Source organism: Triturus cristatus, chromosome 12 (genome assembly GCF_964204655.1).
Source record: "Triturus cristatus chromosome 12, aTriCri1.1, whole genome shotgun sequence".
NCBI classification, from domain to species: Eukaryota; Metazoa; Chordata; class Amphibia; order Caudata; family Salamandridae; genus Triturus; species Triturus cristatus.
Window position 1 is genome coordinate 770581725 of NC_140595.1, and position 23143 is coordinate 770604867.

General features: G+C 46.1%; 1 protein-coding gene across 7 annotated transcripts in view; it reads right to left on the reverse strand.

Moving 5' to 3' along the window:
* CHD3 (chromodomain helicase DNA binding protein 3) overlaps positions 1–23143 on the reverse strand; it is a 1560957-nt gene that overhangs the window by 528744 nt on the left and 1009070 nt on the right. For all 7 annotated transcript variants that reach the window (XM_085639027.1, XM_085639025.1, XM_085639026.1 and 4 more), the window contains exon 22: positions 12812–12936. In XM_085639027.1, coding sequence (XP_085495153.1) covers positions 12812–12936 — 125 coding nt within the window. The remainder of the gene's footprint in view (positions 1–12811; positions 12937–23143) is intronic.

The window sequence follows — 23143 nt, forward strand, 5'->3', positions numbered from 1 at the left end:
TTCCTGCCAAGATCAGCATCGTCACCATATCCTCTGTATCTTGGGCCTTCATCTTTGCTGAGCTTCTCAAGGTACTCTTGCAACACCTGTGCCTTTGGCCTGTGGGTCTTTTTAAGGGTCTTCTTCTGCTACAGTGGGCTCCCCTGCTTGCTCGGGTCCTGCTCTGACTCGCCTGCTTGTGATGAGTCCCTTGGACCTTGCTGGTCCTTTTTCCCTTTCCACACCAGTTGCAGCTACCAAGTCATGTTGGTGCTCCCGACGGACACCGACCCCCTGATTCCCTACTTCCAACATGGAAGTAGAGAATCAGGGGGTGCATTGCTCCTGATGTTCCTCAGCATCACCTGGTCCTCATAGCTGCAGCAACAAGGTCACCGTCATCACTCCTGAACCTTCAGACATCGGTGGGCATTGCTCTTCCGTGCCTCCTGGTCACCTATGAGTGGCATAGACTCTGTCCCCTCTGCTTACAGGCTTTCCTCTTCAAGAATCTACCATTGGATTCCACTGGACTCTTGCACAGTCTTCAACTGCAGCATCTTTTCTGAAGTTCTCCATTGTGGTCTACGGCGGTTTCCGACGTCACTTCGCACCTATTCACCCGGCTTCCCTGGTTTAAGGGTCCTAGTTCCTGGGGTATCCACGGGTGGGGTGCCTCTCCAATCTTCTGCCTTCCACGGGGTTTCTTCAGTGTCCACTGGGCAGGGTCCTTCTTCTTCAAAACTGAAACAGTGACTTTCTCGCTGACTTCTATTGAGTACGCTGCTATGTTTCCACTCTGCACTCAGCCTCCATGGGGTTCCTGAGTCTCCTGGTCCAAGTCCTGACTTAGGTCGCAGTCCGCATTCCACTTTTTTAGTATATGATTTAGTCTCCCCTGGAGACCACTGTATTCTGTGCTACTTACCTTATTTGGAATTGAAGTATTGTTATGTATTTGTGTTTATTTCTCCGGGGCTGGAGCAATATCAATGTGTTAAGTGAGTGGTGTGTAATAAATAGACCTATTTTTATATATACATTATGTGATACTTGTTTGTTTAACCTACACTACATGATTAGATCTGGTAAAAGAAGCTGCTTAACACTCCTTCTGGATAAGCCTGGAGGCTGCTGTCCACAGCTACCATTTAGAGAGCTTTCTATGGTTGTCTAAGACCACTAAAATCACCATAAGGGTTGCCTGGATTAGTGCAAGGTGCTTCATTTACGTAAGTGTGTACCATATACGAAGCCAGCCTCCTACACTTTTGTATTAGCTTCATTAAAAGGGGTAGGCACATGTGAATCTGTGAAAGAAACCAATGTTGTAGAACTGTAGATACATGTGAGCAACATTTTCTTCAGCATTACTCAATCAATCAATCAATCCGGCGTTTGTTAAGCGTGACTACTCACCCATAAGGGTCTCAAGATGCTGGGGAGGGGGGGTTGGGGGAGGTTAGCAGGCTCCAGTCTATCAAGGGGAGGGTCTGTTGAAGAGCCAGGTTTTGAGGTTTCTTGCGAAGATGGGGAGCGTTGTTATCTGTCTGAGGTAGAGCGGAATGGCGTTCCAGGCTCGGGCCGCGAGGAAGGAGAAGGAGCGGCCTCCCGATCTGGTCTTTCTGGTGCGAGATACCACAGCGTAGGAGAGCTGGGCTGATCGTAGGGTCCTCTGTGGTGCGTGAAATTTGAGTCTGGTGTTCAGGTATGCTGGTCCGGTGTCCTGGAGGGCCTTGTGGGCGTGGGTGAACATCTTGAAGGTGACTCTAGCTTTGATGGGGAGCCAGTGGAGTGTGCGCAGGTGTTGGGAGATGTGGCAGTGTCTTGGCAGGTTGAGGACCAGTCTTGCGGCGGCGTTCTGGATGTTCTGTAGCTTGCGGGTGAGGGTTTTGTTTATTCCGGCGTAGAGTGCGTTGCCGTAGTCGAGTCTGCGGGTGACCAGGGCGTGAGTGACAGTCTTTCTGTCTTCGAGGGGGATCCATTTGAAGGTCTCACGTAGGAGGCGGAGGGTATGGAAGCAGGAGGACGAGACAGAGTTGATCTGGCGGTTTTAAGCTCTGAGTCCAGGATGATTCCCAGGTTGCGTGCGTGGTCCATGGGGGTGGGCGGGCTTCCAATGGCGGGGGGCCACCAGGTGTCATTCCATGCATCGGGGTTTGGGCCCATGATGAGTACTTCTGTTTTGTTGGTGTTTAGTTGTAGGCAGCTGTTTTTCAACCATTTGATGATGGGTTCCATGCCTTCTCGAAAATTGTGTCTGGCGGTATTGGGTTCGTTGGATAGGGAGAGGATGAGTTGGGTGTCATCTGCATATGACACAATGTTGAGTCCGTAGGTTCTGACGATGGGGGTGAGCGGAGCTATGTAGACGATGAAGAGTGTAGGGCTGAGGGAGGACCCCTGGGGGACTCCGCAGGTGGTAGGTGTAGGGTCGGAGAGGAAAGGGGGGAGTCTGACCTGCTGTGTTCTGCCGGAGAGGAAGGAGTGGATCCAGTTGAGGGCCTTGTCTTGGATCCCTGCGTCGTGGAGTCCGAGTATTAGGGTACGGTGAGAGACTGTGTTGAATACCGCTGAGAGGTCGAGGAGGATGAGGGCTGCTGTTTCTCCTGTGTCCAGCAGGGTGCGGATGTCGTCTGTTGCAGTGAGGAGGGCAATTTCCGTACTGTGGTTTTGTCTGAAGCCGGATTGGGAGGAGTCGAAGATGTTGTGCTCTTCGATGAATGTGGTGAGTTGGCTGTTGATGGCTTTCTCGATGACTTTCGCTGGGAACGGGAGCAGGGAGATGGGTCTGTAGTTTTTGAGGTCGGTGGGGTCCCCCGAGGGTTTCTTCAGGAGGGGTTGACCTTGGCGTGTTTCCAGTCGTCGGGGAACATGGCGGTTGCCAGGGAGCGGTTGATGGTGTGGCAGAGCATGGATGCGATGGTGTCGGCAGCTCTGTTGAAAATGTGGTGGGGGCCCATTGAAAGAGAGAAGTGGTTCTGATGGATACACACCTCATTGAACCACTTCAGTCAAGACATTAATCTTGACTGCCACCTAGGGCAAGCTAAGGTCCAGGACTTCAGCCACCCTCCGTACCACTGTTGCAGGGATTCTGCTTATGCACAGAACTATGCTCAGGAACCCAGGCCCTCAGTGAATTGTGGTGTACCAAAAACTCACCTCAGAACCCAGAACCCCTTATCCGGCCAGCATCAGTGTCCCATTCGTTATCCGAGGTTTAGCTCGGCGGTCCCAATGTATAGACAACCCAGAACAAGCGACTTAGTATATTTCTCAGGAATGGTGGGAATCAGAAATACCTTTTCGTAATTATTCTCATACCAGTCCACAACAGAATAAACAGAGACACGGTAAAAGTTTAAAGAGTTTATTTTATAAACCTCGTGTCCTAAGATGCAGCAGTTTGGCTAACATAAGCAGGCAAACGATTAATATCAAAACCATCAGCATAGTTACAATACCATAGAAAATGAAAGGAGTAATCATACTAAAATGACAGTGGATCTAAGCCACCTTCCTTTCACTAGTAAACTAATAGTATTATTATTAGACTAGTAAAAGGTCTCTAGGCTTGAATGGGGAACCCCATACCGTAAAGATCAGCTCAGTGAGTTCACATCACAGGATCAGCTATGCTCTGCTCCTGGGAAAGCTCTTCTTCCGAATGTAATGAAAACATGTAACACTGCAATATTAAAAGCACTCGACTTTCAGGTATTTGCAGCTGCATGCGTGTTATGGCTAAACTACTGGGCCGATCAACCTGAACTCAACAACATGCACCGTCTAGCGACCCAGACTGTTTCTTTACACTGTGTACAGACCAAGGTCGCAGCTCACTGTTTGGGATGTGAACAACAGGCAGTTCTCATGTGAAGCAAAGTCGAGCAAGCATTTCTCAATTTAATAACATGTGACTACAGTGTCGTGTGCAAAAGCAGCAAAAGCGGCAAGATGGCTTTTTAACATCTAATGCGGTTGTGCTAACTTAGCATTGTACATATATAAATAACGATCTTCACTACACCACCACTGAGAAAGCCACTCCCTCCTCCATCGCCATGGTAGGGAGTGAAAGTATGCCAGTATCTGGAGAAGTATCCAGTCCACCGACTGCACCCAGATCCTCACACCAGTCTATCTATTCCTCATATGGCTGGTATTTTTCAGGGTCCAGCGACTCCTCCCAATCATCTCTGGATGATAGCCCATAAGAATAGGGCTCAGGCTCCGGTCTGGAATGCATGGCTCCAGTCGGCGCCTGAGTTGGACGACGCATCTCCGGCTCGGTGTCGGAGTCGGGATGAGAATGGCACTGCTGGAGGGTGCCGGCGTCGTCAGGAGCGTCGGCCTCGGTATCGGCGTCGGGGAAGATCAATGTGGTACAACCAGTGATGATTCGGATCCGTCTGTGAATCCTTAGGGCCCCACTAGTGCTAGAGCAGGAGTAGTCAGCGTGGATCCAGGAGTGGCCCGAAGTTGTGCCACTGGGAAAGGGCCACCCTAAGATGAGTTGCATAGCCTCATAAAACTCTCTCAATTGGGCGGGGGTCGCTCCAGCTCCCAGAAACTCGGGGAGGATTGGAGCCGACCCAGGGGCTCAACCACAGAGCCAGGCCTAGAGTGGCGATGCTTCCCTGTCTCGTTGGCCAAAGGATGAGGTGAAGTCTAAGCACGCTTCGGTCTCCTTCTTGTGGGACTTGGATTTGGAAGAGTGGCTCAACGACTTTGAATGCGACGACGACATCGGGCTCCACCACCACTCCTGAGACCTTTCTGTAGACCGGGACCGTGATTGTCGTGGTATTTCGTGTCGAGCCGCCATAAGCATGAGGGAACGGTCCCTCAAGTCCTTCAGGTGCACGGCGCAGCAGTCGGAGCAGGCCTTCGGGTTGTGATCCCGCTCGAGGTACCAGTGGCAGACAAGGTGTGGGTCTGTCACTGACATCTGTCAGTGACAGATGCAGCAGTGCTTGAAGCCGACCTTCTTGGATGACATCCCTGCCATATTAGGAGGTAAATAAAAAAAATAAAAACTTTGACAAAACATCGAGAAAACCTAGTCAAACAATGACCAAGGGGTAACTGTTCCCAGATCGGCCCCCAGATCGGCCCTGGCTGGTGCGGAAAGAAAATAACTGACATCAGTGCGCCTGGGTGGTGCCTATATAGGTACAGCAAACGTCACTTCCAACGTGGACGACGCCATGCGAAGCTGAGCGATGCCACCTACTGTTGCACAGGGATACTGCTCATGAAAAATATCCGGATCCAGTCTGACACCTGGAGATGATTCTAAGGTAAGGAATCTACGGCTAGAAGTCTCTATCAAAATTAGTTGTTCCTCATCCCTTGCCAGTTCCGTTTTGAGCTATTACACTTATTCATTGACACAACTTGTATGATATGATGCATGATTATTTAGCTTTCATGAAGGACTGCCATTTAAAAAGGTTTTTCAACCTATCAGGTGTATATGGTACAATTGATCTGACATATTTGGATTATGATGTTCCTATGATGAACTGTGGAACAAACTGGAGCATACTGCAAGATTTCTATCACTTTTCACCTATATAGTGATATGTGATGTATTGGACAAAAAGGTATGTGTTTAATGTTGAGTTAAGGTTAGGTCTGTTTTTGCAAAACGTTTCTTATATACCAGCGCATATTGATTATGCAATGAATATGAAAAGTGACATCACATTCTGATTAAATTCCTCTCTCAGTTCATATTGTAAAATCTTTGTCTATACATTAGATGTTACAAAATGAAGACCAGGTGTGCATATACCAATGGGCATGTATTGGATCTCTTTCTTGTTATGCTAGGCATTTTGTGTACTCTTGTATGTTGTCTCATGGTTTTTAGGCTTATGTTTTGTGATAGGAATTTGGAAACATCCTATTTTGTTTTTCAGATGGCAAGATTCTTTTGTAATGTTCAAGTACTATATGTTGTTTTTTGTATTTTTGTTTACCGCCCTGAAGAAGTTAGTTTCAAGAATGAAACACGTTGGCTAAAGGCTGTTTTTATGTATTAAGATTAAGGAAGAAAAATAAAGAAGATTTTTTAAAAACTGGACACTTTGGACCAATTCTCTTTGGGTACATCTTCTCACATTGTTTTTCTTACATTTATCTGATGAGTGATGAGATGCAAACCTTAACATCAATCTTGTGAAAAAGATGAAAAGTTTTCATAAGGTGGGTGCCAGGCACTACTCCTATGAACGTCAGCTTCTGTGTGTGAGATGGTAATTCTGGGTTCTAATCGAACAGCCCAGGCTGTGGACATGAGTCACTGTGTGCTGATGATGTTCTGTGGCCAGTGCAGGAGGCCCTGCCTTCCCCAGCCAGACATCCAAGTATGAGAATACATGGAATTCTGACCACTGCAGTAAAGCCGCAACCACGGACAGGCGTAACCATGAACTGGTAGTGATGAAAACCCACAGGTGAACCCCAGGTAGCGTCTGTGAATGGGTTGGATTTGTATATGAAAGAAGGAATCCTGGAGGCTGAGGTACACCAACCAATCCCTCGAACCTCAGGTAGCGTCTGTGAATGGGTAGGATCTATAGATGAAAAAAGGAATCCTGGCAGCCGAGGGACACCAACCAATCCCTAGAGTGGAAAGCATGCAAAAACTGGCTCAGCGACAGCATCTTGAACGTATTCTGCCAAAGAAAAGGATCAAGAGGTGAAACAACAGATTGGGTCTCAGAACTCTGTCATTATTGGGAACCAAGAAGTAAAGGGAGTAAAAACTGTGCCCCTTTTCTCTATGGGCACAGCTTCTATGGTCTTCTGCATCCAAAATTGAGGACTACTGGAGAGCAGGTCCTGGTGGAAGAAGGGCTGTCATGGGATGTGGAAAGCAAGAGCAGGACATAGCCCTTGCAGATTAGATGGTGATGCAGAAATCCACTGTGATAGTTTACTAATTGGTGGAGAATTTGAAGTCCTTTTGATCATCACTGGAATTTGGTGTAATAAAGAGGGAGAGTCTAAGAGATTTTGAGAAGTCGAACCAGGGGAAATGGCAGTGACTGAAGCTGCTGCTGGTGATGACGATGATGTTCTCTAGATCCATCCCTGCCCTGAAAGCAGTGGTATATTTTTTGGGGTGTTTGGATCTTTTGTGAAGGCTGGCACTGCTGGGTCAGTTGTGCCTTGGAGTAGCCTCTAAACATAATTTTCTAGTGGTCAAATAACTTCACAGGGAGGTACTGCAAGTACATGATGGCCCTGCTGTTTTGAAGCACTTCATGGAGGAAATGGCTTTCTCTCTGATCAGGTGCTCTCCATCAAAGGCAATGTCTATGAAGGTTTCTTGGACATTTACTGGGAATCCGGTGGAGTGCATTTAAGCATGACAACCCAGCATGACGGCTGTGACCAACCGCAAGGCACTGATGATCCCACTGTTGAAGCCGGGAAGAGAGGGTACCGATCCGGCTTCTTATAGGCCGCTGTCAATGCTGACGACGGACTACAAAATCCTGAGCACCATATTGGCGACCAGGTTGCTGCAGCATATGCCGAGGCTGGTTCATGGTGACCAGTCGGGGTTCATCCCTGCAAGAAACACCACCGCTAATATTCGTCGTCTGATCCGATTGCTGGGGGACTCGATGGAGGGAGTCCGCGTGCCGCTCGTTTTGTCGATCGACATAGAGAAGGCTTTCGATAGCCTGGAGTGGGACTATCTATACAGAGACATGAAGAGTTTTGGTCTTGGGGAGGGATACATAGGCTGGACAAAGGTCCTGTATGCCTCAGCAGTGGCGAGGGTACGGTTAGGATCCCTCGTCTCGGACCGGTACCGGGTGGGGCGAGGCACCAGACAGGGGTGCTCGCTTTCCCCGCTGCTGTTTGCGCTGGCAATAGAGCCCCTCGCGGTGGAGGCCAGGACAGGTCGTTACTACAGGGGGCTGGACTACAGAGGGACCCCGCAGTTCATCTCACTATACGCAGATGACCTGCTTATGTTCTTGGAGGACGCTGCAGACGCACTGAATGGCGCGGAGAGGCTTCTCGCGAGGTTTGGCAAGATGTCGGGATTGCAAGTAAACTGGTCCAAGACTTGCTTGTTCCCGCTGCGCCAGGGTGAACCGAGACCGGACGTCCGACCAATGCTCAATTGGGAGCCTAGCTGCCTCAAATATTTAGGGGTACATATATACCACTCCGCTTTAGATATGCTGGAGGGCAACGTGGGACGCTGTATAAGAGCACTGAAGGGCAGCATGTCCTTTTGGGCCACTCTCCCGCTCTCGGTGACAGGACGCATCTCATTATTGAAAATGATAGCCTTACCACGCCTTTTATACTACTTCCGCACGCTACCGGTGTGGATACCGAGTTCTGTTTTCCGGCAGCTGCGATCATTATTAGTGTCGTTCCTCTGGGGTACGGGAAGGCGCAGAATCGCGTTGGCAACCCTGACCCGGCCAAAGGACGAGGGGGGCCCAGCGGTCCCGGATTTGAGTTTTACTATCTGGCGGCGCAGTTACAGATCTTTACACAGGAGGTTGCCAGAGTATACCGTGGCCCGGAGCAAGACAGAGAGGGGGTACTCCCCGCCATGTGCTGGCATATATTACACTGCAGCAGCGTTTGGTTGTTGGGGACTTGTCCATGGAGGAACAGACATTCAGGCAATGCTGGAACCGATCTCAGCGTCGAGCAGGGGGGCGGCGCCCATATGCGCCGGAGATACCGTTGGGTATGGTGACGGCGCTCCCGCACGGAGGAGATTGGTCGGGACTACAGGTGTGGGAGGAGGCGGGCCTCCAAATGCTGGACGATTTGTACGAGGAGGGAGCGATGCTCCCTTATCAAACCCTGCAGGAGCGGTTCGACCTTCCGAGGGGAGATTACCTGATGCACGCGGCAGTGACTGGTGCGATGCAAGAGCACTGGGGTGAGGGGCTCCGCGAGCCTCCTACATCTGCGGCTTGTCAATAAGCTATGATGTCGGCTGGCACCCACAAAGCGGTGACCTGTCTGTACTCCAGAATGATGAGCGAAACCTTACAGCCGATGTCAGCTCTGAAGGAAAAATGGGAATTGGATCTACAAACAGAGATACCTGACACTACGTGGGCGGGCTTGGTTAGAAGGGCCAGAAAGAGCACAAGGAACGCACGCTTCCAACTGATACACTTTTATATCCTCCACAGGGCTTACCTCACACCCGGTAAACTTAGGAAATATTTCGGAGCGGAGGAGGCGGCGTGCCCTAGATGCGGTACGATTGGAGCGGAGCTAGGCCATATGCTGTGGGACTGCCCTCACCTGCGCGACTATTGGAGGGAAGTGGGCGAGACACTGACCGAGGTAACGGACAGGGAGTTGCAATATAGCAAAGCGGTCTGCGTTCTGCACTGGTTCCCACACATGCCCAAGAACAAGACCACGAGTAGATTCATAGACATGGGCCTCCTTTTAGCAAAAAGGGAAGTGACGAGACTTTGGAAGTCGAAGGTGGGTCCTACGCATAGGAGATGGCTTAAGGAGCTGCAGAAATGGGCGGCGAGTGAAAGTACAATTAGATACCAGCTGGCGAGTCGTAGGGAGGATGATAAGGCGCTAGAGACGGCCACAGCGTGGGAGGTGTTAGTGCAGGCCCTGTGCGACAGTGCAGTTGGGGAAGAAGAGGGACCATCGGACCGTGAGGATAGCTCCCGGACAGTTCCGGCCACACACACACAGTAGATAGTTATATTTTTCTGATACGTACCCGAGACAGCATACTTAGGCCGAGACCAGTCGTAGGCGAGAGCACTGTTGGGTGGGGAGGGAGGGTGATGGGGAATAGGGACTGGGGAGGGGGTTTGACGGGGTGGGTGGGAAGGGGGGCGAAAAACCTCCAAAGCGGAATGTAGACATCCTATGAGGATACAAACAACACTATAGGTTGACATAGGTTGCGTATACTGGCCCACATGTTGTCGCTGCCCGGCCTCTGGGATGTGGGCTAATAAGCTGTGTATGAAAGCCTTCTGGCCTAGCAAAGAAATGGCACTGGCACTAGCGGTGCAAGGCCACTATGTATGTATGATGATTATCCTGTGATTCTGCAATAAAAACGGTTTTAAAAAAAAAAATTAAAAAAATGACTGCTGTGACCAATGACGAAGCCGCAGTGTCCACAGAATCCAGGGAGCACTTCAGGATCTGTTTGGAAGTATACAAACCATTGCTGAACAGATAAGAAGACTTTTTTGTATGATTAGGTAAGCTGGAAATGTTACCACAGGGCATAGACGCAGCAGCCAAAATGCATGTGGTGTTCATAGTGTGAAGTGCAAGGTTGTTATAAGGCAAGACCTCTTGCCCTGTACAACCCAGTCTATTAGTCACTAGTTCTGTAAGGGTCCTAGCAAAAGCATGCGTGTTCAACCTCGCAGAGGAAGCTTGAACCACTAGGCTGTGTTCCTGATCAATTGCTTTACAGACAGCTGGGTCTGAGAAGGGGTTCTCAGAGGCAGCTCGTACAGGCTCAAATAAAGCCTCACTGAACGGTAGCAGAGGCTCTGAGACTACGTAGGAAGATTAAAAGATATCTGTCAAAGTGTTAGACTGGGCCTCAGTAGTGGGCAAAGTCAGTTCTGCCCCTTTTCATACCTCCCAAATGAACCAACAAACTTCTTCAGAAGGGGTTTCAGAGGGGTAAGGTATATCCTTCTTCAGATACAGCCAGTTAGCTTTCATTTTGTAAGCCTAGGAATATGTTGTAAGAGTAAAGGATGTTATCTGCCTCTGCACAGTCATATTATTTGTCAAGCATGACTAGTGTAGTTGAGGTGGAACCAAAGTATTCCCCTATATAGGAAAATCACTTGACCCTAGGGAGGTCTTTCTTCACAGGTTTGTCTTCAAAATAGGTCCCAACTTCTTTTTTTACCACCTGGATAATGTCCATCGTCTGTGGGTTTCAAACCTGGTGCTGAAATAAACTCCAGGGTGGGGGTCAAGTGCACATGGGTTTGTGCATTGGAGGGCACATGTTTTATCAGAAGAGGCACCAAGGCCGAATCCAGTGAACATGTAATGTCAGAAGACATCTGGATTGGAGCCACCAGTATCGCCGAACCCGCTGGAGAGGGATCATAGTTGGGAAGTGGCCCACAGAGTACCGCAACCATGCTAATAATATTCAGCACGGCCTGCAGGGGGGCCTCAAAATGCAGCCGATTGAGACAGGAGTTATGGTTTCAGCATTCTTAATGTTTGATTTGCACTCAAAGACGAGGAAGAGGCTGGTGTCCGGGAATGGTGTTTGGAGAGCCAAACAGTCATGGAGCCAGACCTGCTTCCTTAATGAAGATCTCTCTTCTCTCTTCCCTATTGCACTTTTCTGTTTTTTTCAAAGGAAATATTTTAGGAAGCCGTCTCAAGTGATGTACCTGAAAGGAAATGCTTTGGTGTATCCCTGTAGACTTTGGCCAAAAACAGCTTGGTCTAACATTCCCTGATGTCCTTTGTGTACGAACAGATGTAGTATGCCAAGGGGTCGTGTTCGCAGCCAAGACTACATATGCAGAGATTATGTGGGTCAAACAAGAGCATCTTTTAATGGCATCTGAGACAGGATTTGTACCCCGAAGTCTTTGGAGGAGACATTTGACCTACTCATTGTTGAAAGCTGAGGAATTTTATTGATGAAACACTGAACACGCTCTGGACCCATGTCATGTGGTAAGGAAAAACATGAACTGGCTCCAGTGTACCAGCTGGCATGTCACCTACTCTGATGCTGTCACATCCTGGCTGGGTGGAGTTGTGGATGAGACTGTACGCTATCACCTGGTGGCGCTGAAGAGCTATTGCAGGAGGAAACGTTTGGACATCCAGTTGATGCCTTTATGATATCCATTAAGTGAGGAATCTGTGGGAAATTGCATTAATAGGAAAAGATGATCCGGTGTTAATGTCGCCTTGTATGCTAACAATGCAATGTGTTTCAGGATTCAACCATACACTGGAAAGTCACCACAAATCTCAGTAGTTTTATGAGAACTGAATGCAAAAGACCTATCAATCATACAGAAAAGAAGGGGTGAACAACCTGACGAAACTTATGAGGCTGAGCTTAAGCAAATCCACTCCTTGGTATAAAGTGAAGATGACCAAATGAGGTGCAATGCCTCTAAATTAAGATTGTTTCTGTGGAAAACAGTTGTGCTGAAGTTGTAGCAATGATTCCTTAGTCTGCTAAAGAGGAATTTTCAAGGCTTAGTAACCAGTGAGAGATTTAATGCTAGGGAATAACCTAAATATGGTACTTGATGACAATCTTAGCCTATAATCTCAGGGGATAACTTTTCAGAGTTCAAGAAGTAAATTACATCTCAATAATCCTTCCCTAGCTGCTGCAATGTACTCTATACATGTACAGTGTCAATTTGGACTGTTTCACGATGGAAGTTATCAGGCTGCAGAATTTAAGTTCTCTATCTCTCCCTATGCCCTGGCTTCTGTAGGATATCAAGCATTCTCAATCACGGAAGCTATACCACACATATGCTCTAAAACATGATGCTATTTATAGGAAAATAAATGTTCACAATGCAACATTCTCTCTTCATTGCTTCCACTGTTCAGTCTGTAGCACATATAACCCATATTATGGTCCACACAAAATACATGTTTAATATTTATTCCTCTAAAATGTCCCTCCCATACTAAATAAACACATAACTTCTTATACTTATGTCTAAAAGGCAAACGTTATCACTTATGCTCCATGAAGCCTTCTCATCTATTACAAGTAAAATACTCTGGAGTATGCTTACGTTCAGTTGTTACGCACCTGAATGTCATTGTGAGGATTCCAGTCTGAATCAAAGATGATAACAGTGTCGGCCGTTGCTAGATTTATCCCCAAGCCCCCAGCACGGGTGGAAAGCAGGAAGGCGAACTGCTGGGCCCCAGGAGCTGGCATGATAAAGGAGGAAATTATCTTGATAGATTCAGGTAAAATGTGAATTGTAACAAGGGAATCTTCCCCTGGATTGGATTTGCCAAAAACACTTTCATATCAGAGCTCACATATAAAACAGTGCTATTGAAGACAGACAATATAGAGATGAGAAACTGAAGCTCACAAACATATTCACCTGTAAATAAGGTTCTTAGTGTTACTGGTTTTTATTGTTTAAAATGCATTAAAAATATTCAATGCTATCAGACTGGAAATTCGTGGGAGACTATCATGATAGCAATACGTGCAGAATTTGCTTTTGAAGCCTGTTCACCACCCCTGGGTCATTCAGCCATCATCCAATAAGTGAGTGGGACGTAAACGTGCCCAAGGAGCCAGTCAGATTCTTATAGCAAAGAGAAAGTATATTACAACTCTTACAAATGCCTCAAAGGGAAAGAACGTTGTTTGCTTGTCAATCTATAGAACATACCAACCCTATAGAACTTGGGACATGGCATGATGTAGAGCATGGTGAAAGCATTCTAAATGAGCTCCCCAAAGACCATGCATGATTGCAGTGTATTGCACATTCTCCCCACAAATGCATGCGATTCTGATCAGAGAAGAATTTCCACCATGAAATACTGAATATTCTGTATCTGACTCTATGAAGTGAATTGGAAATCCATTTCTATAAAAGTGACACCAGAGCTCAATTTGTGGTTTGTTGTGACACCGTTGAACACAGGCTTATTTTATTTTGTATATCAGGGAATGGACCAGCCTTCCCCTGGAAGGATCCATTAACAGAGCTCACTGCCTAAGGGACAGGGACTTCCGTATGATCAACAAAGCTGCGAAGCAGCAGGATGAGATCCAGAGCCATGGGAATCTGAATCCCCACGCCTAAAAGCAGCAATCTCAACAGGCACTATAGGTGGACAAAGGGGCTTTTGGAATTCATAAAGGGGAGACATCCTTGAGCTCTGCCTCGTACAATCTTCAATATAAAAGTCCCCCCTATAATATACCTGTCTGTCGCTCAGCATTCGACATGGTCAGACACGACAATCTATTAGAATTTCTAATAAAACTGAAAGAGGATGGACGGTAATGTGCTGAAATGGTTCTTCTCCCTTTTCTGGAACCCAACACAGAGAATCAAGCTGAACCACACACTATCCAATCCCTTCCCGATTTCAACTGGGGTTCCCCAAGGAGCTACCTTATCTACCACTCTGTTCAACCTATACATGGAACCACTGAAGAATATCGGCAAACAAGCTAACATATCTTACCACATGCACACAGATGGCACACAACTGTACATAAAGATATAATCTCTGGAAGATATCAGAATTCTCAACAATACCCTTATGGAAACACAACACTGGTGGCACTAAATCACCAAAATTAAACACACTAAAAATAGAATTCCTATTACCATCCCTACCACATAGTTCTCTACCAGTCAAAGAATTTAACTGCCCTCAACTGCAACCAAATCATCATAGAGTCAACAAAATCAGTGGGAATAACACTTGAAAAAAACCTCAATATTCAAGCACACATCAGTGCAGCCACTGGAGAAGCCTTCTTCCAAATGAATGGCCTCATGAGGATAAAACCTTTCCTACCACTCACAGACTACAAACAGCAGTGCAATCCCTAGCCATAGAGATGTGAGTCATTAACAGGACTGCGCTCAAATTACTTACTACACCGGCTCCCTTTCGATGCCAAGATTTAGCTAAAGATAGCTTGTGCACCACACCCAGCCCTACACAACAACAATCCCTTTTACCTGGCTCAGAAGAAAATAAGTTATTTCCCTATAACTACAGTTCTCCAGTATTGGTATCTTTCATAGATTCACATGCTTGAATCATTCACCAACGTTGAAGTGGGAGTCCCATGGTACTATAGTAAAGCAGTATATATCAGTATCACAGGCTATAATGGCAAATTTAAATTAATCCTAGCCTATCTATGTTCTTTTTTTTTTTTTTTTAAAGGACCAAACTTGAACTATAGCCAATAAGGCAATGGCACCCTCTAGAACACTCCCCACAGAGGCTGTTTCCCTCAGATTTTCGAACACAAGTGTATAGTAATTATCCTGATACATGAGGGGAGCTTCTGAGGGCAGGAGGGTAGGTCGCATGTGAATCTATGACAGATACTAATACTGGAGAAAAGTAATTACAGGTAAGTAACTTGTTTTCTTCTCCCATATTGGATCTTTCATGGATTCACATGCTTGAATCACAATAGCAAGCAGTGTGTAAGCTTTAGGAAATGCAGTCTCATTACCCTTGTGGATTGTGGGCTTTAAGATAATGAGCATAACAATAATAATAATATAAAACATATTGTTTTTGTTGCAGCAAAATAATAATAATATAAAACCTACATTTTTGTAATGCAGTAAAATAGATATAGTGCCAGAAGTATCAAGCATTTTTACATCGCAAACAGCCCAATTCCTAGAATTTGGACTTTTGCGACCGAAAAAATGCATTTTAGTATGTATCATTCCGAAATTACTATTCGATAACATGGTACCGAATCGCAGTTTGGAATTGCAAATACATACCGATTCAGTATTAGGAAGAGGTATGTTTAGGGCGTCCCTTCCTAATACCAAATCGCAGTGGTATGTAAGAATGTTTAGCAACCGAAATACGGTCGCTAAACATTTGCATTTTACCACCTACTTCAAGTAGTTGTTAACCCATTCGCAAAAGGGAAGTGGTTTCCCTAAGAGACCGTACCCCTTTGTGAATGTTCGCAAAAACGTTTTTAAGAGCAGACAGTGGTCCACCGGACCACTGCCTATTCTTAAAAATGAAAAGAAAACTGTTTATTTTTCTTTTTTAAATGCAACATTTTTTCCTTTAAGGAAAAAGGGCTACATTAAAATGTTTTATTTAAAAGCAGTCACAGACATAGTAGTCCTCCTGACCCCAGCAGGCCACCATCCATGTGATTTTAGTGATTCCTAATGTGTTGCAAATTGCGACCTACCTCATTAATATTCATGAGGTAGGTTGATTTGCGACCCACTAGGAATCACTAAATGAAACTCTGAGTTTCATACATTAGGAATAGCGATTTCCTAAATGCGATTCACAGTGAATCGCAATTAGGTACTCACTATTCTCAATATTGATACATCTGGCCCATGGTTTGCTATTACAGCTCATATATCAAGTAGTACAGCATTCAAAATTACCATTGGCTCACCTCATTGAAACAGATGTCGTAGTACTGCCTGTGCGACTGCTGCATTACAGTGGTATTCTGACTCCAAACAATAGTACTGAGTGAAAGTGTGGACGCTTTTCCACGTTGAAAAACAGCAGATCTTCTCCAACGGAACGCCTGCAAACAAGGCGGTCGATGTGGAGTCTATTCTTGTAGAGTGGGCCTTCGTCTTGGAGGAGAGTGATTTGCCCACTTTGGAGTGGCAACATTGAATAGTTGCTGAGATCCATTGTGCAATGGTTGCTTTAGTAACAGGCAGGCCCTCTTGAGCTTGACCACAAGCAACAAAGAGTTGCTGTATTTTACACAACTATTTGGTATGATGCAAGTAGAACTTAAGATATCTTTTTATGGCCGGTGTGTCTAGAGGCTGATCTACTGGGGTAGTCGGATAGGGAACAGCAGTTTGTAAAATGATTGGTTCATTAAGGTGAAACTGTGAAGGCACTTTAGGAATACATTTTGGGTTAGTCCGAAGAATAACAGCGTCATGCGTACACCGCAGAAAAGGCTCTTGGATTATGAACGTCTGAATCTTACTCACCCTTCTTGTGGATTTTTGCACAAGAACAGTGGCTACCCTCCTGGAATTTGAGGTCTGACATATGAATCAGTTCAAACGGTGGTTTGATGTGTTGAGAAAGAACAATGTTAAGAAGTCACTCCGGTGGAGGAGATTGCACTGGAGGGAAAACGCTGAAGAGTCCGTTAATCAACTGTTTAATTATACTTGTGGAGCATAGTGAAGGAGTTTGAGAGGAACGCCTATATTTTGGTAATGCTGCTAGATGTATCTCAAGAGATGCATGCACTAGACCTGAATGAGCCAGAGAGAGAAAAGAAGATAATATTCACTCCGGTGGTGCTTCCAGTAGGTGTAAACTGTTTTGTTGACACTACAAGCAGAATCTTTTCCACTTCAGTTTGTAGGATCTATTGGTTGATTCTGCCCTTGCTAGAATATCCCTGAATTCCTGGGGAATGTTTACATTCTGGAATTCATGAGCCATGCATATAGTTAGAGAGAGTGTGGATCCGGGTGCAGAATCTGGCCCTGCTACATTGCCAGTAATGTTCGCTTGATGTGCAGACGAACCGGCTTGGTCTCCAAAAGCAGGAGGAGCTCAGTGAACCAGTACTAGCCAACGGGGAGCGATGTGGATCAAGCGGCACCTCTCCACCTTCATTTTGCTGAGAACCCTGCGATCATAGGGATGGGGGAAAGTGTATGCATATATCCAGGATCATTTTATAAAAAGAAAAGGCATTCCCCCATGATCCCGGGAGTGGGTGCAGATTGACGTAAAAGCGGCATTTGCTGGTTTTGCTTGTGGTGAAGATGTCTAGTTCGGTTTGCCCGAAAGGTGAAAAATGTTGTCCAACTCGTTCTGGTACAATTTCCATCTGTGGCAACTTTCTAGGGATCTGTTGAGCATGTCCACTAGGGTATTGCTTGTCCCTGCAACATGCCCTGCCTCGAGGGTGATGTTGTGAACTGTTAGCCAGTACCACAGGTCCTGAGATTCTTGGGAGAAAGCCAGCGACCTTGTTCCTCCTTGCGTGTGTAGATAGTGCATGCTGGTAGTGTGGTCTGTATGTACCAGCACTGATGTTCTCAACTTGCGTGGTAAGAAAGCTTGGAGACTGAGGAAAATGGCCTTGAGCTCAAGGTGGTTTCTATGCATGGACTTTTGGGAGACAGACCATTTGCCCTGGATTTGGAGATCCTGAAGATGTCTGCCCCAACTTTCTAGGAAGGCATCCATTGTTATGATGAAGTCTGGTATTAATGGCAGAAATGTGATGCCCTTGTAGATGTGTGATATGTGGGCCCAGCAATCGGATAAAGCCAAGTAACCCTGGTAACTTGGACTCTGTGCGCACAGCATGTGAATGTATCAAATACAGTGAAACATCATCATCAGACGACTAATTCTTCTGCATGAATCTCATTTGTTATTTATTCAAACAATTCCAGAGATTAGCCTACTGCTAATACATTCATCACTCCTTGTTGCTAAAATGAACAATATATAATTTCAAAAAATGATACAAGAGGATAAGAATGAAAGTAAATCTCAATTAAGGTGTTAATGCCCAATACATTTCGGGACAACGTTCCTTCTTGGAATGTGGTCCACCATTTCAGACCTTGAACCATTGTTGGAGTTATTTTGATGAGGTCGTTGAAAGAACCCTCTGTCTGTATCCATTGGAGTTGTAGCTCCTCTTGCAAAGGTCTCATCTTCAGGCGTGCTAAGGGCACGAGATTTATTGCAGATTACATCATCCCTAGCAATGATTTGTACAGACGCACTGAAGCTAACATTTTTTGGGAAATATTGATGGCGAATTGTACTAGTCTCTGTTGCTGCTACAGGGAAAGAAAGGCTTTGTCCTGCATGGTATCTAGGATGGAGCCTAGAAACATTATCTGTTGACGGGGGACAGGAGATGGCTTTTCAAGGTTCAGTTTGTGAGAGAGTGCAATACAGTCTTGAGTGGCTTGAATAGGTGTTGGTGCTTTCAGCAGCCAGTCGTCCAAGTAGGGAAACACCTGGTGACTGCGTTTTCAGAGGACAGCTGCAACTGGTGCCAGGAATTTGGAGAAAATTCATGGAGTGGATTTGAGGCCGAAAGGTAGGACCTTAAACTGATAGTGGGAGCCAGCTACTATGAAGCGAAGGTATTTGCGATGCTTGGGGTGAATGGGAATGTGAAAATATGGAACATCCAAACTGAAAGTGGTCATGTAATTCCCAAGATTTAAGAAATGCAGGATGTCTGATAGAGTGACACTGCGGAACGATTGATTCGTTAGGAATTTGTTAAGCTTTCTTAGATCAACAATGAGTCTCCACTCTCCGGATTTCTTTTTCATGAGTTAAAAACGAGAGTAGAAATTGTGTTCTTCTGGTTTATGGGTACTCACTCTATTGTGCCCTTGGTGAGCACGATGAGGGCCGCTTTCCATAATAAGTGAAGATGGGGTAGGGGTGCACACTCCTAGGAGGGTTGGTTGGAGGTGTTTGTATGAACTCAAGGGTATGACCGTAGATCACCAGATCGAATTCCCACTTGTCTTTTATAATTTCCCTCCATTGGTGAACATTGTTCAAGATCACGGGGTGAGGTAAGGGGATGGTAACTGTCACCTGGTTGAGGTCACTGTTTGTGTGTGATATCACTGGAGTGGGTGGGCTGCTTACGCCAAGGTGTCTACCATGTATAGGCTGATGCTGTTGTTGATAGGAAGATCTAAACCGAGACTGATAGGGTTAATATTGGTGGTAACATTAGTAAGTTCCTCTGTAGGAAGAGAAGCCTCTGCCACGAGCCCCTCGAAAGGGAAGTTTACAAAAATGCAATGTGCCCATCAATTTTGCAGTATCCCTGTCGGTTTTGATGGCAAGCAACGTCTCATCAATGTGTCATCATCATTATTATATGCAATATTGAGTATTTTGTATTGGACTTCTAGCCTGAATTATGTCAATTTTACCCAGCCCAGTCTCTGCAATACAGCAGTTTCCACCAGCTGTCGGAAACCAGTGGAAGCAATATCCATCACTGTAGGAAGGTAGGATCTGCTTTCATGGTCACCCCACTTTTTTTGCCTGGTGTCAGTGTGTTTTTGACTTAGTTTGCTGGGATCCTGCCAATCAGGACACCTGCATATGTGCTTAACTGGCATTGTAAGTACTTTGGTACCTCCACAATTGGCTACTAGTGTACCCTTTTAAGTCACTAGTATATGGTACTAAGGTATCCAGAGCAAAGGTATCCAGAGCAAAGGTACACCAGGGGTCTCCCATGGGCTGCAGAATGTATTGTGCCACCATGAGAGATCACTCAAACTGGTACTTTCAGGTTCTGCTGGCAAGCTAGTGCTGCTGTCAACCACAGACACGATTCTGCCCTGCTGTTGCTGAGCTGAGCTCGAGCGGGGGAGCCAGAACAAAAAGTTTCCTGTCACAGGGAGGTGTGACCACCTCCCAGACAGTACTTAGTGTATTGAGCTGGGGTAGGGGAGTTTGCAAGTGCCACCCGACTGCTTTGAAATGGCACATTTGGTGCCCTCCTTGCATACTCCAGTTTGTGCCAGTTCAGGAACCCTTGGTTCCCTCTTTAGCAGGAAACTGGACAAAGGACAGGGGAGTATCCACCCATCTGTCCAGCCCCTCCTCTGGGAGGGACCCCCGAGTCGTCCCAACCCTTTCCTTAGGGCATTTAAGGTCTACCCTGAGGGTGGGTCCCCATATTCGTCGTGGGACCAGACTCAACCCTGAAACAATGTCACTCTTCAATTGTCTGGACACTTGTACTTCGTTGGACTTTGTCTGGAACCGAAACTGCACCAGGGAAGACTCCTGCTGCTCCTGGTCTTGCTGTTCTTCAAGTCTTCTGCGTTGTCTGTGTCCGTTCTTCCTCCAGGTTCTCCAAAAGACCTGTGGGCATCAAGGACACCCGAAGAAATCTCCCTTGGAGTGAAGGAGTCACTCCGCTGTATCTGCAGGCACCGCAACGAAGCTGTGCAGTCTGCTGCTCCTGACGTCCCACGGACATCCGAAAGCTCAGCAACACATGTGGTGGTTCTGTGGCTTTCTAGAGGCCTGACCTCTCTTCCTTGCAATTTAGAGGACAGTATCCCTTGTCTGGGCTGCCTGGACTAAAAAAACAGTACACCACATCGACTTGCCATTGCCAAGGCTTGTTGGCTCTGCACTCCAGAGATCTTTGGGCCACAAGAAGCTCCAGCCTCCAGCACCTCACTTTCTAAAGCACAGATCCTCCCTGCATCTCCTGCATAGTGGGCCTCCGACATTGGTGAGCTGCTTGAGGTCCTCTTGCGACTCCTGTGCCTCCGGACTATGGGTTTTCTTGTGGGTCTTCCTTTGCTTCAGTGGGCTCCCCTGTCTGCTCAGGGCCTGCTCTGGTTCTCCTGCCTTTGGTGAGTCTCTTGGACTCTTGCTTCTTTTTGTTCTTCACGCCAGTTGTGGTTACCAAGGTTTGTTGGTGTTCCCGACAGACACCGACCACCTAGAAGCCGACATCCGACAGCTCGTGCACAGCTCCTAGTCTTCTTCAGCATTACCCGGTCTTCACAGCTGTAGCGACAAGGTCACCACCGTCTCTTCTGAACCTCTTTATATCGGTGGTCATTGTGCTTCCATGCCTTCTGGTCACCTCCAAGTGGCATAGACTCTGTACCCTCTGCTTGCTGGTTCTTCACTTAACAAATCCACCCTTGGATTCCACCGGACTCCCTCACAGTCTTCTCCAGAGGCATCTTCTGCTAAGTCTTCCATTGTCGTCTACGTCAGCTTCCGAAGTCACTTCACCCATATGCATATGTATGTATGTATATGGCCTATATTGTGGGTTGATGGTGATAGTCTACTTTCCGACCCCTGAAGTGCGAGCTGGACACTGGCATGGGCCTGAAGAAAAAAATTACATACCTGTAAATGTAGTTCTGCAGCATTGGTATGTTTCATAGATTCACATGTATAAATACTTCGACATCGTCAAACTGGGAGTCCTTCAGTAACTTTAAAATTGCATTACATGGCACATAGCACTGCGTGCTTGGCTCAGCTCAAATAGAGCCTCTTTATTTGCACATTCACCTCATTGTAAAAGGCCCATTCCAACAAATGAGGTGAAAGTGCTCCTTGCATCACCGCTACTAGAGGTCATTACACCTCATAGCCTCTCTTAGCACAGAAGTGGAGTGTAAATACAAGACAGTGCTTGAGGTGAGCCTCTATTTGGGGAGAAGGGCAGGCCACATGTGAATCTAAGAAGGATACTAACATTGGTGAACTACAGTTAAAGGTAAGTAACTTTTTTTTTCCCAGCATTGGATCCTTCATAGATTCGCATACTTGAATCAGAATAGCAAGCAAGCAGTTTTATCAACTTGTAATATATATATATATATATATATATATATATATATATATATATATATATATTCACTGAAAAAACCATAGGTTTCACACATGTTATAGTTAGCGGAAATTTTACTGATAAAAAACCAATGAAATTCCCCCGTTATAGTTAGTGCAGGCAACTATAACTCACGCGACCGCAATCCTCTGCTGATGCTAATACTGTATTTAGACACTTATTTGCCCATGTCTTCTTCCATACATTTTTAGCTATACATATATTACAAATATTTTTTTTTATAAAGACACATATGTCATCAGCAGAAGATTGCGGTCGCGTGAGTTATAGTTGCCAGCACTAACTATAACGGGGCAATTTCATTGGTTTTTTATCAGTAAAATTTCCGCTAACTATAACATGTGTGAAACCTATGGTTTTTTCAGTGAATTTGCAAGGTTTTTTAAATGCTAATTCCTAACTATAACGTGTGTGAAACCTATGGTTTTTTCAGTGAATTTGTACGGTTTTTTAAATGCTAAGTTACTTTACGCCATTCGAGGCGTGCGCGCCCACTTAACGCAGTGCGTTCCGTGCACGGTTTTTATCAACTTTAATAAGCCCTGTACATTTGGTGGCCTTCGGCCACCAAAAGCACAGGGGGTGGGGTCAATGTGGATAGTGTTTTTTTTATTTCGATTTTATAATTTCATGTTTCCAAAATATAGTTTTTTTACTGATGTAATAAGCCCTGTACATTTGGTGGCCTACGGCCACCATAAGCACAGGGGGTGGGGTAAGTGTGGATAGTGTTTTTTTTATTTCTATTTTTTACCGTACGCTTACGGTAAGCGTACGGTAAGCGTACTCGGCGAAATTGCCGAAAAAAAAATGAAACCGTTTTTGCTCTTGGGGGATGTTTGGGGACTCCCTCAACATGACTATGTGGGAGGGAGTTGTCAAAACAGCCCCGTAACATGTTTTTGGGCATCATGTTTGATAAATAACACTCAGTGCGAGAGACAAAATGGCGGACGCCGCTTCCTGGTTTCGGCCGAT